Source organism: Notolepis coatsorum (genome assembly GCF_963971535.1).
Source record: "Notolepis coatsorum genome assembly, chromosome: 6".
In the NCBI taxonomy this organism is placed as follows: domain Eukaryota; kingdom Metazoa; phylum Chordata; class Actinopteri; order Aulopiformes; family Paralepididae; genus Notolepis; species Notolepis coatsorum.
Genome location: NC_140170.1, coordinates 47,330,590 through 47,347,561, shown reverse-complemented (window position 1 = coordinate 47,347,561; position 16,972 = coordinate 47,330,590). Strand labels below are relative to the sequence as shown.

The 16,972-nt window shown below is 47.8% G+C and overlaps 1 protein-coding gene across 1 annotated transcript in view; it reads left to right on the top strand.

Annotated features, from left to right (window-relative positions):
• The window catches only part of syt9b (synaptotagmin IXb), a gene marked incomplete at its 5' end in the record, with an annotated part of 183,171 nt that overhangs the window by 48,532 nt on the left and 117,667 nt on the right, over positions 1–16,972 (top strand). Inside the window, 3 exon segments of the mRNA XM_084316129.1 lie at positions 13,536–13,711; positions 14,159–14,376; positions 15,605–16,145. Of these exon segments, the coding sequence (XP_084172255.1) occupies positions 13,536–13,711; positions 14,159–14,376; positions 15,605–16,145 (935 nt within the window).

Here is a 16,972-nt window from a genome sequence, read left to right as displayed (position 1 = left end):
AATTAGCATTTCAATGGTGTGTGTGGGGGGTTGCCAATCCAATGTCACACCTACACAGGCTAGTCCCTGATGTAAACAAGACAAACGTCTTTCTCTGCTCTGCATCCCCTTAAACATTTTGTGTGTATTGAGCCATACTGTATTGTACCCATTCTGCAATCAGTTAAATAAAGTTTTCATTAATTCATTCTGTCCATCTGTCTCTCTCACTTGTTTAATCTTTCACTGCAACACTGGTTCTCTCGCAAAACCCCAAACGTTACAATGCCCGCTACGATTGTGCAATAAAACAATAGTTTCGTTTGAGTTTACTCAGTTTATTTGATCAGGGACAGTGCATATCAATCAACAGTTATACATTTATAAATGAATACAATTACAGAAGAAAAAACATTATTATCAAACCAGATTGGAGGAGTGTAAAGGGGATAGTAAGAGACTATGGAAAACATTGAATGAACCATTTGACATTGCAACTCATTTCAACAATTACTTTGTTTCCAAGGTAAACACAATTATAAATCAAATGTTGCCAATGAGTGGTAAGCTGTCAGACTCTGTAATTAAAAAACATATAATGTATGACAAGAAATGCCGATTTAAATTTAAATGCACAAGTCCAAATGATATTGAAAAGCTCCTCCTATCACTTAAACCAGATAAACCTTGCGGTGTTGATAATCTGAATGGAACACTGCTACAAATCTCTGCAAAATGTGTGGCTAAGCCACTATCACATATATTTAATTTATGTTTTGAATCGAGGGTCTTTCCTCAGCCTTGGAAAACCAGTGAAAAACCAGTAATAGGTAAGTTATTGGAAGGAATTGTGTTCAAGCAGATTCAAAAGTATTTAAACGAAAACAACATTAATTCTGATTTCCAGCATGCATACAAAGTAGGATACTCTACAGGAACTGCTCTAACATCTCTTACAGATAGCTGGCTACAACTGATCGATAGGAAGTTAGTTGTGGGTACAGTGCTCTTGAATTTCAGTGCAGCTTTCGACATCATAGATCATGGCCTATTATTATTGAAATTACACACATATGGGCTTGAAGACACTGCCATGGAATGGATGAGAAGCTACTTGTCTAATAGACAACAATGTGTTGTATTTAATGGTTCCATGTCAAATATGGTAACACTCCAGTGTGTTATTCCCCAAGGAAGTTGTAAAGGAACCCCTCCTTTACTCTATATTTGTAAATAATAATAATAATCTTAATTTATATAGCAATGTATAGAGCCATAACATACTGGAATAGGATCCCATTACATATTATACGGACGGAAAACAAGGACAATCACAACAAGTTCTTTTCTTAAAGTGCGTTTGTGTATGTGCGAGTGCAGAATGTTATCGCCCTATTTCCAGATTGTCTGTAATGGCCAAAGTCTTTGAATCTCTTGTAAACAAACTGAAAAAGTTTCTAGCTGACCATAATATTCTTAACGAGTTTCAGTCAGGCTTCAGATCCATAGTACTTCAGTGACTATGCTAGTCTCAAATGACATAATTGAAGCACTAGACAAGAAAAAACTGTGCAGCATTGTTTGTTGATCCGTCTAAAGCGTTTGACTCTGTGGATCACGCATTATTGCTGATGTGATTGTGCTTCTTGCCACTGCACAAATGGCCTTCTGTATTTGTTGCTGTATAGGTTGCTGTTTATCAAAAAAAAAAAAAAAAATAATTGTTCTTGTTACTGACTCGTGTCAATCTTCCATGTTTTCGCTATAGTGTGTAGACCTTGCTACACATGTATTTCGTTCATATTGTTTATGGACAATGAGATGGGAGTGGAACTTTGTACATGCCCTTTGGGCTTCGTTCCCTCCTAGCACTGTTTTTTTAAATAATGTGCTAAATAAATAAAATAAACTAAACATATGAAGCTAAATACTCTGCTCTCACATTGTAGCTTCCTGGGGGCTTGTTCAGAGGAGGCTGCAGGTAGACGTGCTGCAGGTAGAGGTGCAGATAATTAGGTTGCTGTTTATCATAATGAAGCTAAATACTCTGCTCTCACATTGTAGCTTCATGAGGGCTTGTTCAGAGGAGGCTGCAGGTAGCGGTGCAGCGGAGGCAGGCTGGGCTGGTGCAGAGGAGGAAGAGAAGAGGAGAAGATCTTTGATCCTCCTTGCTTCCTCAGCGGGGTCCTGCCGTAGATGTCCAGATGGACCCTTCCTGAAAGAGACATCCTTCCTTCCAGGGAACTTCTTCATTATTGCCTGTACAAAGCAAAACATCATGCATATTATAATTAAAATCACGTCACGTCTCAGTCCAGCGAAGAGACCAGAGAAAGACTTTCGTCTTGTTTACATCAGGGTCCCCCATTTTCAATTCATCATAACATGACATACATGACATACAGATACAGTACTGCTACATCTATACATTTATGACATACCAGATTTACAAATACAGTACTGTTTGTGATACAAAAAGAGTCTAAAAAAGAGAGTATATGATAACGTTAGCACACTGGCTCATTGATTTAACTCTACTGTAGCAAGCCAAGTTACTATGGGGGACCCTGATGTAAACAAGACGAAAGTCTTTCTCTGGTCTGCATCCCCTTAACAATTGTGTATATTGAGCTGTACTGTATTGTACCCATTCTGCAATCTGTTAAATAAAGTTTCCATTCATTCGTTCATTCACTTACCGATCTTTGTGCAGCTTAGTTCAAGTGTCGAACGAAGTTGGACGTTGCGCATCTTCATCTGTGATCCTCGAACTGCACGTTTTGCATACTGCGATTCGTTTTTTGTTTATCACCGCATAGTTTTTATAACGAAACGCAACAATCCTGGGTAGCATTTTACATTTCGCCGTGAACTCAGCTGTAACATTATTACTGACTGTGGATCGCTCGTGCTATCGCGCAACGTGATTGGTTGTTTCAAAACAAAGTGGGTCTGGGAAATGAAGTGTGGATTCGCGCAAAATGAATTAATATATATACATTTAATAACGTTAATTTTTAATCGTTGGGGGGGAGGTATCAAGTCTTTTCAAGTCAAGTGAAGTTGCGTAGCAACAACAGACAATAAGTTGACTCAGAATAACTCATGTACAAATGCCGATATGCCCTACTTTGTTTACTTGTTTATTGCACAATGTCGCTCTATTGGTTGGATTCTTATTATATATTATTACTATTTTATTATGCACATCGTTGCGGGCAATTTCATTTTATAAATAAAAAAATATATATATATATTAGACCCGCTGGGATCCAAACCCCGGGCGTCGGCTTGAAAGGAATGGGCATTAACCACTAGACCACGGTACTAGACAAAAAATATCCATTATATATCCCTTATATGAATCTCCACTAGCAATCGACAGGTTTTAACTGGTTAATTATTTTATTCAGCAACATTGCTTTAGACATATGGTATGGTATTTATTTTAGACAACAAAACATATACAGATCGTTATACAGTATACTGTGTAGGACGTTGTAGCGTCCGTCTAATGACTTTGCGCCTCCTGGCGGCATAAAATAGAACAGCAGCCTGGGTTCCTAATTCATTTCCACGACGTGATATAACCGTGCGCACGTCGCGGCAAAGCGCCCAGGAAAACTAAAAGCTTCATCTGTAGTCCAATATGAGTTGTCTACAAAAAATACACCACAAATACACCATGCTGTTATCCATTGAGCCGGAGATGTTGTTCTTGGTTGATGGCCACTCTCTCCACCTCTAGGCCTGCTGGCAAATGGCAATATTGAAATATGTTCATGCATTTTAACCCCAACAAGAGGTGCTAGATGTCGGTGAAATGTTGGTGAAAAGCACTAGCCTACAATCACCATCATCCTCCACACTATCACCATCATCACCATCCACACTATCATCACCATCCACACTATCATCATCATCATCATCATCATCATCATCATCATCATCATTGTTGTGAAGGGCCAGATTAAACCGAATATATATATTTATTTATATATATATATTTAATTGTATTTGTATATTCTCTAATATTCCCTGATATCCCTTGTATATTCCTTGTACAATATGCATTGAATATCCATTCTAGCCTACTGAACATCCCATAATAGTCTCCATTCTACTATTGGTCGAGACCTTGGTGCCAGGCTGCCATACCCCTCAGACCCAGTTCAAACGTACCGCTCGACATGTACGAACAAGTCCTAGTTCCGCGTAGGAATTTGGCTACCGCACCACTAATGGGACTATTTGTTCATAGTGCGTATATATACTGCGCTACTAAAGTAGGACTTTCTTTTCAGTCCAGTTTCTTACCCTCCAATAGAGTCACAGACGTAAAGCCTCCCCGCGATGCCACGTGTGGGAGTAAGGCCAAGTTCGGCCTACCATCGGTATTGAGACATTGTGTATATTAATATTTGAATAGTCATATTTGGCACTATATCGTCGAGTTGGACGTAGTCTATTAAGCTAATAATAGTCTGTTAATATATAGTGCTTCGTGCGGTGAGAATACTACCGTAGTCAGTACCCCATCGTTTCGGGCAGAGAACTGGCTGCTTACCCAGGGTGGTTGACCCTATGTGAAGCTGCACCCGAGGAGCCCCAGAGCCGACGAGCGAGTGGACCTGTATACCGGATTATTCTACCGACGACAGCCCGCCTTCCCAGGCACGGATTATGCTTTGGATACTTTGATTATTCTATGGATAAAGACCCCCGACACTACCGTGTGTTGGAACCCCCCCCCCTGGAGAGGACGCAAGGTGAGGAGACGCTCTGCAAGACGAGGTCTCTCCACATCTCTCCCCCGTGGACCGGAGAGAGCCGGCCCACAAAGAGTCCACCTGCTTTCATCTGTGGTCCAAGGATCGCCGGCGCATTGAACGGCACTACAGTGGGTTCACCTGGGATACCCTTGGCCGGACGAGGCAGCTGGATTCTACCCCCCCCCCCTCCTACTCCTGTCGGCTTACAAGCGACCGGATTAACCCCCTCTAGTGTATCCAGCCTATAATCATTAAAGTATCATTGCTGTTATTCCTTAACTATTCCAGGTCGTATATTTACCACCTGCGCCTTCAGAGATTGGACATTATCTATTGATATACCGACGAATACTCCTTGCCATAAAAGTGCATACTATTTCAATTCATAAATGTAATTAAGTGATTAAGTGTTTATTCTACACACCATCGCTGTGTAGGAAATAAAGACCTGTTTCTAATTCGTACATTTGTGTTGGATCCGTTTCATCTACGTGAGAGTGTTCATGATAATATATTTATGCCGTGTACTGGGTGGCCGAATATTAAGTACAAAGGTAGTGGTAGTAAGTATCATATCTAGTAATACAGTCAGGGAATTGTACCCCTCAGTTACAATTGGTCCTTCGAGCCGGATGGTAATTAGTGTAATATTAATATAGTGTTATTAATATTGAAATGGCCTATGATGAACACTCCACGAAACGATCCTCCTAACCAACGCCCGCAGCGCGAACGACGGCTCCCTCAGTACTTAGAGGCTTACGCTGTCAGTCAACAACCTAGTCTTCTACTAACAGTAAACGCGGTAAAACTAGAAAGTAAAAGTATGTCTAACCCCAACGCCCAGACTACCCCGACCATAGAGGCCCCTACGGGCTCTAATGTAACTGACCAAGTTCACGGTGGGGACCAGTGGGAACCAGACATGACTTCACACCCCGCCAGTACCGAAGAAGTAGTCCCCGATGAGTCCCGGGAGGAATACAACGCTACCGAGAGAGAACTCGGCACGGAAGAAGACGGGGAGAGCACCGTGGGGATAGAGCTCCAAGGCTCCGCAAGGAGTACCCCGAGGGAAGGCTCCCCTATACAACCGCCTTCTCCCAGCGAGGCAGAGAGGACCCTACAGCAGGCATTCCTCGTCAGCCTGAAAGCCTCTACTGAACGCGATAAACTCCAGGGTGAACGCGATCGATTGCAGCTACAGCAACGGAGCGAAGAAGAGCACATACGCCTGGAAATAAGACGCATTCAGATGGACGAGAATGTGGCCCGAGACCGAGCAGACAGCCAGCGAGCAGCTGCTGGTGCTCTACGGGACGCAGAGCGCGACAGACAGCAAGCGCAACTAATAGAACAGCTGATCAGACGGACAACACCCTCTCCCTCCGCCAGAGGCTCCAGGAACTCGTCTAGACACACCTCCAGGGCGGCATCCCCTAGCCGAGTAAACAACCCTGAACTTGACCAACAGACAAGGTCTATACCCCCCACAGACCACCTCCCCCCACCGGTCCAAGCGAGACCTAGCAACCGGGAAGGAGCAGCATATCCTGTGGAGAGGCTAAACCAGAGACTACAAGCACTGGATGACCTAACTGAAGACGAAGAGGAAGAGGAGGAGAACCGCGCCCGAAGACAGCACAGTACTCTACCGGACCAGGAGGTCCGGTACAGCCCAGGCTATACTCCCGCGGAGCTGCGCTACAGACCCCCGACTCTATACACGGGTGAGCACGACGCACGACCCGCACCGAGGAACAGCACCTGGACAAGCGGGCCATGGTACACTGCCGGTACCAGCCCATACCAAGGAGCGGGAGGAGACTCGCCTAGGAGGCCTCTCCCCCAACGCTCGCCGATGTATCCACAGTCAGCGTCATACATTGGCACGCCTATGGTACCCGACTTCACCCAAGAGAACCGGGCCCAGTATACAGAACTCCGCATGTGTCTGGAGACCATGTTGGTGGATGTATTGGATGAACGCCACAAATACGCCATCCTACTGCAGCACTTAAAGGTGCCCCGCGCACATAATATAGCGCTCGCCTACGCGACTTCCACCACCCCATACACAGCAGCGCTGGTAGCATTGGACCAGAGGTATGGGCGCATATGGGATTACGTGATCCAGGAGATCCGACACATCGACCGCTTACCCCCAGCAATAGACAATCGAGCACTGGACGACCTGTCCATCAGAGTGCAGTCCCTGGTAGGGATGTTGGGAGCACAAAGAGAGAAGGGGAAGTATGAACTTTACGCCAACTCAAATGTGGAAAGGATTCTGGAGAAGCTGCCGCCCGCTCGTCAGGAGCGCTTTAGGCGGCAGAGGGACCACAGAGACCCGAATGGCCCCGAACCGAACCTCCTCGATCTAGCAGACTTCCTGGCGAGAGAAGTCAGCAGCCTACGGCTAGATACATTCGGACGGAGCACCCCTGGCTCCAGAGAAGGAACCAGACGACTAAATGATGGAAGAAGATCGGTGACTGTGATGCACCAATCGGAGTCAGTACCGAGCAGCAGGAGCCACAGTACCCCCTCCAGAACGGAGAAGTGGAAGATAGTGTGCCCCTACTGTGAGAAAGAACACTGGCTAGCGCAATGTGACTCCTTCCCCAAGCTGAACGCGGAGGAAGCAAGTCAATGGATAAAGTCCAACAAGCGCTGTTTTCGCTGTGCGCGCTCACACATGGCAGCCGAATGCCGCTTAAAGAAAAGGTGCACCAAGTGCGATGGAGCCCATCTGGACATACTTCACGACAGTAACAGACGGCGCCCTTCACCCGCACCATCCAGCCGCAAAGCGAGCGTCATGTACATCGATCCCGCCAGCAGCAGTGGAGCCCGAGTACTCCTAAAAGTAGTGCGTGTGACACTAAGCTACCAGAATAAAGTCCTGGACACTTACGCCGTCCTCGATGACGGGTCAGAGAAGACCCTGCTGCTCGCCTCCGCTGCGGCCCAGCTAGGGCTGCGGGGAAGCGAAACCCAAATGACAATTCGGACAATAAGACGAGATTTGAAGACGATAAAGGGCGAGAATGTCTCATTCTCTATCGCAGCAAGCGGCCAGCCTGAGCGACGGTACCAGATTGCAGACGCTTTCACCAGCCAAGAAATAGGACTGTCGCGGTACACATACCCCGTCGCCAAGCTGATGGAGAAATATGCACATCTGCGCAAGTTACCGATCCCGCTCATAGACAATGCTATGCCGACCCTGTTGATAGGCTCCGACCATGCAGACCTCATTGTCCCGATAGACCGGGTTCATACCGGACCCCGAGGCTGTCCTGCAGCAGTCGAGACCCGTTTGGGATGGACTCTCCAAGGCCCGCTCGCCAAATCTCTCAACCGAAGTACAGCCACTAGATGTCTCCACTCCCGAGTCACAGAGGGAGAAACCGCACTCCTGCAACACGTAGAGCGGCTATGGAGCTTGGAACAAATGCCCTTTAAGAATGGAAAGAAAGACATTCGCTCTAAAGATGACATTTACGCCATTCACCTCCTCGAGACAGGGACCAAGAGAGTCCCGGTCAACGGCGTGTTGAGATACGCCACGCCACTCCTGCGGCAAGAAGGAATGCCTACTTTCCACGCCAAGACAGACACCATAGAACGGTACCTGCTGAACACGGAGCGGCGCTTAGCCAAGAACCCCGCCCAAGAGAGTGTATACCGCGCTGAGATTGAGAAGCTCATCACAGCGGGACACGTCACTAAGATGGACATTAAAGAGGCTGACCAGACCACTGAATCGTGGTACGTGCCCCACCACAAGGTCCATCACAACGGTAAAGACCGCATAGTATTTAACTGCAGCTACCAGATCGGATCCCAAAATCTGAATAAAGAGTTACTGCCCGGTCCCACACTCGGCCCCTCCCTACTCGGCGTTCTACTCCGCTTCCGCCAGGAAAAGGTGGCCATCAGCGGGGACATTAAAGGAATGTTCCTGCAGGTGAGATTAGTAGAGGCGGACAAGCCCCTGTTACGGTTCCTATGGAGAGAGAAGCCAGGAGATGAGCACCCAGCCATCTACCAATGGGAAGTCCTCCCCTTCGGAACGACGTGCAGCCCCTGCTGTGCGACATTTGCACTACAGAAACATGTAGCAGAGGACCCAGCAGCGGACGAAGAGGTCCGACACAGCGTAAAGAACAGCTTCTACGTAGACAACTGTCTACAAAGCCTTTCAACCCAGGAAGAAGCCGAGGCTCTCCTGATTAAACTCCGCGCCTCATTGATCAAAGGCGGCTTTGATCTCAGGCAGTGGGCCAGCAGCGATCCGCAAGTACTGCGCAGCCTCTCCTCCGAGGACAAGGCAGCCAGCAGCGAGACCTGGATGGCTACAATCCCGGGAGAAGCCCAGGAGATGACCCTGGGATTGGTGTGGCGATTCAAAACAGATTTGCTTCACTACAGACACAAGCCCCTGACTACGGAGCAGGGAAGGCCGGCGGCGGCGCCGACCACCAGACGGAGTGTGTACACAACACTCGCCCGACAATATGACCCGCTAGGATGTATTCTACCGTACACCACCAGGGCAAAAATGATTGTACGAGCATTGTGGGACAAGGACCAGGGCTGGGACGACCCCATTCCCGCACACCTTGCATCCACCTGGAGAGAGTGGGAGATGGAGCTCCACTCACTCCCAGGCGTTAATATGCGCCGAAGCTACTTCCCACCCACGGTGAGGCCAGAGACATGTAAAATGGACTTACACGTCTTCAGTGACGCCTCAGAGGTCGCATACGGATCAGTAGCCTACTTGCGGGCCCAAGACCAGGGGGGAGAGATCTACACAGCATTTGTCCTCGCCCGCTCGAGAATAGCCCCACGCAAGCAACAATCTATCCCACGTCTAGAGCTCTGCGCAGCCCTAGCCGGAGCGCACCTAGCCACGCTCATCCAACGTGAGCTCACCATACCGGTGTCTAGAACAATCCTGTGGTCAGATTCCACGACGGTACTCGCCTGGATCAAATCGGACTCATGCAAGTACAAAGTCTTCGTGGGAGTCAGAGTCACCGAGATTCAAGACTTAACCGAAGAGTTAACCGGAGAAACAGAGTGGCGCTACGTTGATACAAAACAGAACCCAGCTGACGTCATCACCCGGGGGATGCCCCTGGATGACCTCACCCGTCGCAATGTCTACAGTGACGGCCCCGCATTCCTAAGACTCCCGGAAGGACAGTGGCCCATGCCTATCCCGAGGGAAGCAAGTCCAGAGGAGGTGGAAATTAAGAAGTCTGTGTTCTGTGGATTGAGCACCGTAGCCTCCACCGACCCTAACATAAACGATTGCACGTCCATAGAGAGTGCACAACAAAGAACATTCCTGCGGTACCACCCGGAGTGCAAGTCCCCCGCTGATATGTCAGCGGCTAACTACGAGGAAGCAGAATTGCTTCTACTGCAGCGAGCCCAGAGAGACTCGTTCCCCGATGAATTGGCCTGTCTACAGGGAGGAAAGCCCGTCCCATCCGACAGCAGATTAATTCACCTGGCCCCCGAGAGCGACGCTCACACCCTCATCAGAGTGGGTGGTCGCCGACGCAGAGCCCCCAATCTACCGGATGACATTAAATACCCGATCGTATTGAACAGCCGACACAAGGTCACAGAGCTGATTATAAAGAAATACGATGAGGATGTACATCACGCAGGAGCAGAAAGAGTCTTCGCGGAAATCAGACGTCGTTACTGGATCCTACAAGGAAGAGAGGCGGTACGACGCTTCCAACGAACATGTCTAGACTGCCGCAAGTGGCGCGCGCAGCCCAGCATACCAAGGATGGCTGACCTTCCTCCATGTCGCCTCCGAATCGGTGACAAGCCATTCCACTCAACGGGTATGGACTGCTTTGGCCCGCTGCACATAAAGAAAGGAAGAGGAACCGAGAAGCGGTGGGGTATTGTATTCAAATGCATGACCACCAGAGCGATACACATCGAGCTTCTCCCGACCATGAGCACAGACTCATTCCTTATGGCCTTCCGTAGATTCATATCACGGAAAGGAAGACCGTCTACCCTATTGTCCGATCATGGGACAAACTTTAAAGGCGGCGAAAGAGAGCTGAGAGAGAGCTTCCAAGCTATGGGCCCAGAACTTAAGACCCACCTCGCTCCAGCACAGGTTGATTTCCAATTCAACCCCCCAAACGCACCCCACTTCGGTGGCACTTGGGAACGAGAAGTGCGCTCCATAAAGACAGCCCTGTACGCAGTACTTGGGGCCCAGACTGTGGCGGAAGAAGTCCTAATGACAGTCCTCACGGAGATTGAGGGAGTACTTAACTCGAAGCCCCTCGGATATGTCTCCAGTGATGTGGTGGATATCGACCCAGTTACCCCCAACACACTCCTGATGGGGTGGCTAGATCCCACATTAACCCCAGACAATGTACCGGCCTGAAGAAGCGAACGGCCGACGAATGTGGAGGTACAGCCAAGTATTAACCGACAAGTTTTGGAACAGTTTCCTACTGCACTACCTACCGTCTCTACAGACCCGCCAGAAGTGGGTAAAGGAGAGAGACAATTTGACAGAAGGAACAGTCGTCATGATTATTGATCAATCACTGCCCAGAGCTATGTGGCCGGCCGGCCGCGTAAGCAAAGTGATCACCGGTGCCGACGGCAAGGTCCGAGCAGCTGAAGTGCTCGTCCAGGGTCGCACTTACACCCGTCCCGTGGCAAGGCTCATAGAACTGCCTCGACTCCCAGACACAATCGATGATGACCATGACCCTACAACCCTATGACTTTGTGAAGTTGACTGACCCCTACAGCAAACCCTTATGTGTAAATAGACAACGCGATTAATCTGTCTCCGTTTAACTGATTAGGTCTGGGACCTATTCAGGGGGTGGCTGTTGTGAAGGGCCAGATTAAACCGAATATATATATTTATTTATATATATATATTTAATTGTATTTGTATATTCTCTAATATTCCCTGATATCCCTTGTATATTCCTTGTACAATATGCATTGAATATCCATTCTAGCCTACTGAACATCCCATAATAGTCTCCATTCTACTATTGGTCGAGACCTTGGTGCCAGGCTGCCATACCCCTCAGACCCAGTTCAAACGTACCGCTCGACATGTACGAACAAGTCCTAGTTCCGCGTAGGAATTTGGCTACCGCACCACTAATGGGACTATTTGTTCATAGTGCGTATATATACTGCGCTACTAAAGTAGGACTTTCTTTTCAGTCCAGTTTCTTACCCTCCAATAGAGTCACAGACGTAAAGCCTCCCCGCGATGCCACGTGTGGGAGTAAGGCCAAGTTCGGCCTACCATCGGTATTGAGACATTGTGTATATTAATATTTGAATAGTCATATTTGGCACTATATCGTCGAGTTGGACGTAGTCTATTAAGCTAATAATAGTCTGTTAATATATAGTGCTTCGTGCGGTGAGAATACTACCGTAGTCAGTACCCCATCGTTTCGGGCAGAGAACTGGCTGCTTACCCAGGGTGGTTGACCCTATGTGAAGCTGCACCCGAGGAGCCCCAGAGCCGACGAGCGAGTGGACCTGTATACCGGATTATTCTACCGACGACAGCCCGCCTTCCCAGGCACGGATTATGCTTTGGATACTTTGATTATTCTATGGATAAAGACCCCCGACACTACCGTGTGTTGGAACCCCCCCCCCTGGAGAGGACGCAAGGTGAGGAGACGCTCTGCAAGACGAGGTCTCTCCACATCTCTCCCCCGTGGACCGGAGAGAGCCGGCCCACAAAGAGTCCACCTGCTTTCATCTGTGGTCCAAGGATCGCCGGCGCATTGAACGGCACTACAGTGGGTTCACCTGGGATACCCTTGGCCGGACGAGGCAGCTGGATTCTACCCCCCCCCCCTCCTACTCCTGTCGGCTTACAAGCGACCGGATTAACCCCCTCTAGTGTATCCAGCCTATAATCATTAAAGTATCATTGCTGTTATTCCTTAACTATTCCAGGTCGTATATTTACCACCTGCGCCTTCAGAGATTGGACATTATCTATTGATATACCGACGAATACTCCTTGCCATAAAAGTGCATACTATTTCAATTCATAAATGTAATTAAGTGATTAAGTGTTTATTCTACACACCATCGCTGTGTAGGAAATAAAGACCTGTTTCTAATTCGTACATTTGTGTTGGATCCGTTTCATCTACGTGAGAGTGTTCATGATAATATATGTATGCCGTGTACTGGGTGGCCGAATATTAAGTACAAAGGTAGTGGTAGTAAGTATCATATCTAGTAATACAGTCAGGGAATTGTACCCCTCAGTTACAATCATCATCATCTGGCAGGTATCATTATTTCCCCGATTTAGTCTCTCGGTGACTACAGTTTGTTTGGACAGTCGCCATACAATCACCATCATCATCATCCACCACACTATCCTCTGTTAGGGCCGTCTCTTTGTACTGGTATCTCTTTTTCATTCAAACACACACGAGGAAACGCAATACGATGATCGATCAAATGTGAACATGGCATCACGTCAAGCATGCTCTCTCTAGGTAATATGCCCTCTCGCTTTCTCTCTCCCTCTTTCACTCTTTCCATCTCTATCTGTCCTTCTCCCCTCCCTCCTTCTTCCTCTCTAGATGTATCTGCGGTAGGCGAACCAGCCGTACCGCTTTGCTTTCACGTTCTGCCATTGTGTGAGAGGTCATCCCCTTATACCATCTGTTTTCACCGTGTGACGAAGGCCTCCTCTCTGTGTGTGCCGCCGTCTAGATGTGTCGGTGAGCCTGCTGTCCCTGCTGGTGACGACCTGTGGCCTGGCCCTTTTCAGTGTCTCCTTATTCGTCTCCTGGAAGCTCTGCTGGGTGCCATGGAGCGGACGCTTCATCCCCGAGGCCCTCAAGGGGGCCCACTTCCTGGGCGGAGACCAGCAGCCGGTCCTCACGGAGGTAAAGAGGAACAAGAGGAGGAAGGGAAAAGTCACGGGAACTGGTAGCAACACCCCCCCCCTATCCCCACTCAACTCCAACCCACACATCGGACCCAAATAAAATATTTAAATGAAGCGGGATCCCAAGAGGGGCTCTTTTTCCCTAGAGGTTGCTGTTTGATTACATTACAGATTCTAGGTAAAGTGATGTTCTACAGGTGTATGACAGCTTTTGATTACTATAGGCTATTCGAGCCACATGTGTTACAGTTTCGTCACGTCCCCATGAGAATTAACTGAAGCTGGTGACCCATCAGGGGACCTTTGCTGCAACGCGAAGCTAGTTTATCAGCTGCCTTGTTATCAGAGAGAGAAAGATTGATCCCTCCTCCAATACACCTTGTTCAGAAGTAAAACTCCTTCAGGCCTCGATACACCCGCTGACATCTCCCAAACCGCTGTGCAGGTGGACGGGGAGGAGAGGGAGTACAGCGAGGACGGCTGCGTTAAGGAGCGCACGGCGCCCCCTCCTGTCGCGCTTATCCCAGAGTCGGCCATGAAGATCAGCCACACCTCGCCCGACATCCCCCTGGAGGCCCAGCACAAGGTGGAGAAGAACCACCTCCACACGTTGGCCAGAGACAGGGTCCAGAGACAGATCACAGAGCCCACCTCGTCTGTACGGTCAGTACAACATACAGAACCTACCTCGTCTGTACGGTCAGTACAACATACAGAACACAACATACAGAACCTACCTCGTCTGTACGGTCAGTACAACATACAGAACACAACATACATAACCTACCTCGTCTGTACGGTCAGTACAACATATAGAACACAACATACAGAACCTACCTAGTGTGTAGTTAGTACAACATACAGAACACAACATACAGAACTTACCTAGTGTGTAGTTAGTACAACATACAGAACACAACATACAGAACCTACCTAGTGTGTAGTTAGTACAACATACAGAACACAACATACAGAACCTACCTAGTGTGTAGTTAGTACAGCATACAGTACATTCATTACCAGACATGCATACATATACATACACACACACGCATATAGAGTATGTGTACACACACACGCACACACACACACACACACACACACACACACACACACACACGCACGCACACACACACACACACGCACACACACACACACACACACACACACACACACACACACACACACACACACACACACACACACACACACACACACACACACACACACACACACACACACACACACACACACATTATGATGATTATGGAGCCTATATCATTTGTACAGCTACTGGTACACATACACTCATACATACATGCCTCTGTGTTGTTGCTCAATTTGTTGTTTGTTAACATTAGTTCTTTATTTGTCCCCAAGAACGGTGTAGTAATGGACATCGTTTTGGAAGTGAGAGAAGTGAAAACATTCTTTGTTTATTTCATAAGTGAATAAACAAACTGTCCTCAGAGGAAAATTGGGTCCCCGGAACACTGTTTGAAGCTAGAAGCTAGAAGTTACCGTTTCAATGTTCTTGTTATTGTTGTTGTTTACAGAGGCAGAGACCACAATTTAGTTTTCAAACTTATTCTAGGCCTACTTGGTTCACAGTGCCTCAAAATCATCTTGTTTTGATTCATGATGGCATACGATAGAATAATTTGTGATGACTCTAATTATGAATTATGTCTAGTAAAAAAAATGTAGGCTCTGCAAATGTTAATGAATCCCACTCACCGAAACTGCATAGCAAACCTTTAACAAACAGTTAGTTAACCTATAGTTCTTCATGTATAGTCCCTATACATAATAACTATGTAATATTATGTTTGTGAAGTAAAGTGTGACCCCTTCAGAAGATTTCCTTCTATGTCTCAATCCGTCCTTCCAGCCACAACTCCATCCGTCGTCAGATGAACCTGTCCAACCCGGACTTCAACCCCGCCCAGTTCCAGCGGCAGGAGTCCCTCTCCGGCCTGGGCCGGATCAAACCGGAGCTCTACAAGCAGCGCTCGGTGGACACCGAGGACGGTCGCCGTGCCGACAGCTGTGGGCGTCTCCTCTTCATCCTGAAGTTCGACTGTGACCTGGAGCAGCTGATCGTGAAGATCCACAAGGCCCAAGACCTGCCCGCCAAGGACTTCTCTGGGACCTCGGACCCCTATGTCAAGATCTACCTGCTCCCCGACCGCAAGACCAAGCACCAGACCAAGGTGCACCGCAAGACGCTCAACCCGGTGTTCGACGAGGTGTTCCTCTTCCCGGTGGCGTACGCCGACCTGCCCAGCCGCAAGCTCCACTTCAGCGTGTACGACTTCGACAGGTTCTCGCGCCACGACCTGATTGGCCAGGTGGTGGTGGACAGCTTCCTGGACCTGGCTGACTTCCCCCGGGAGACCAAACTGTGCCGGGAGATCCAGTACGTCACTTCGGTGAGACGCTAAGCTTAATCTATCTTTGTTGTGTGTCCTCAGTATTTACATTGCTATTTCCAATGATTTTGTTTAATTTCTTTTATTGCTTCACCTGCTCAATTGTTGGGTTTATACTGAAGAAGGAAGCATGCAAAGTACGGTGTGCTAGTTCTCTTTATGAAATACAATCTAAACAGTATTTTTGACAGTGCATCTGTTATAAAGCTGGAGGTAGGACCCAAACGCAGGACAGCAGAGGCAAGATACAGGTGAACAAAACCCAACCAGGGTGTATTTATTGTTGAAACGGCAGGAAACAAAAAGAGATAGCCGTGCTGACCACCTGCTTTAACTTGAGAACTAGGAACTAAAGACCAAGTAGGAACACGTGAAAACATCTACTTACATCAAAGGAGTGCGAGAAAGAGAGAGAGAGAGAATCCCCTTTCGGACATGCACTGGCCTCAACCGCGCATTAATCAGAGGGGCTGTGTGAACACAAACGTTACAATTATAGTTTACCCTTCCAGCACCCAATAAAAATGACAGTGTGGAGGCACACGTCTTGGAGACTGCAGCAAAGTTGTACATGTATGTTAAATGTGTGCATTGAAACATTGAGACCGGTGTGAAAGACAATGGACCTATCTCAAACCCTGCCCTCTTTTCTTGATCCTCCAATCACAACTGTCGCTTACCTCGGACAAACCGAGGTAAGCGACAGTTGTGATTGGAGGATCAAGAAAAGAGGGCAGGGTTTGAGATAGGTCTATTGACGAGACCACAACAAGTTCATCATCGATATTCAGATCCAGCTCAAAGGAAGCCTTTCCAAACAAAACGTG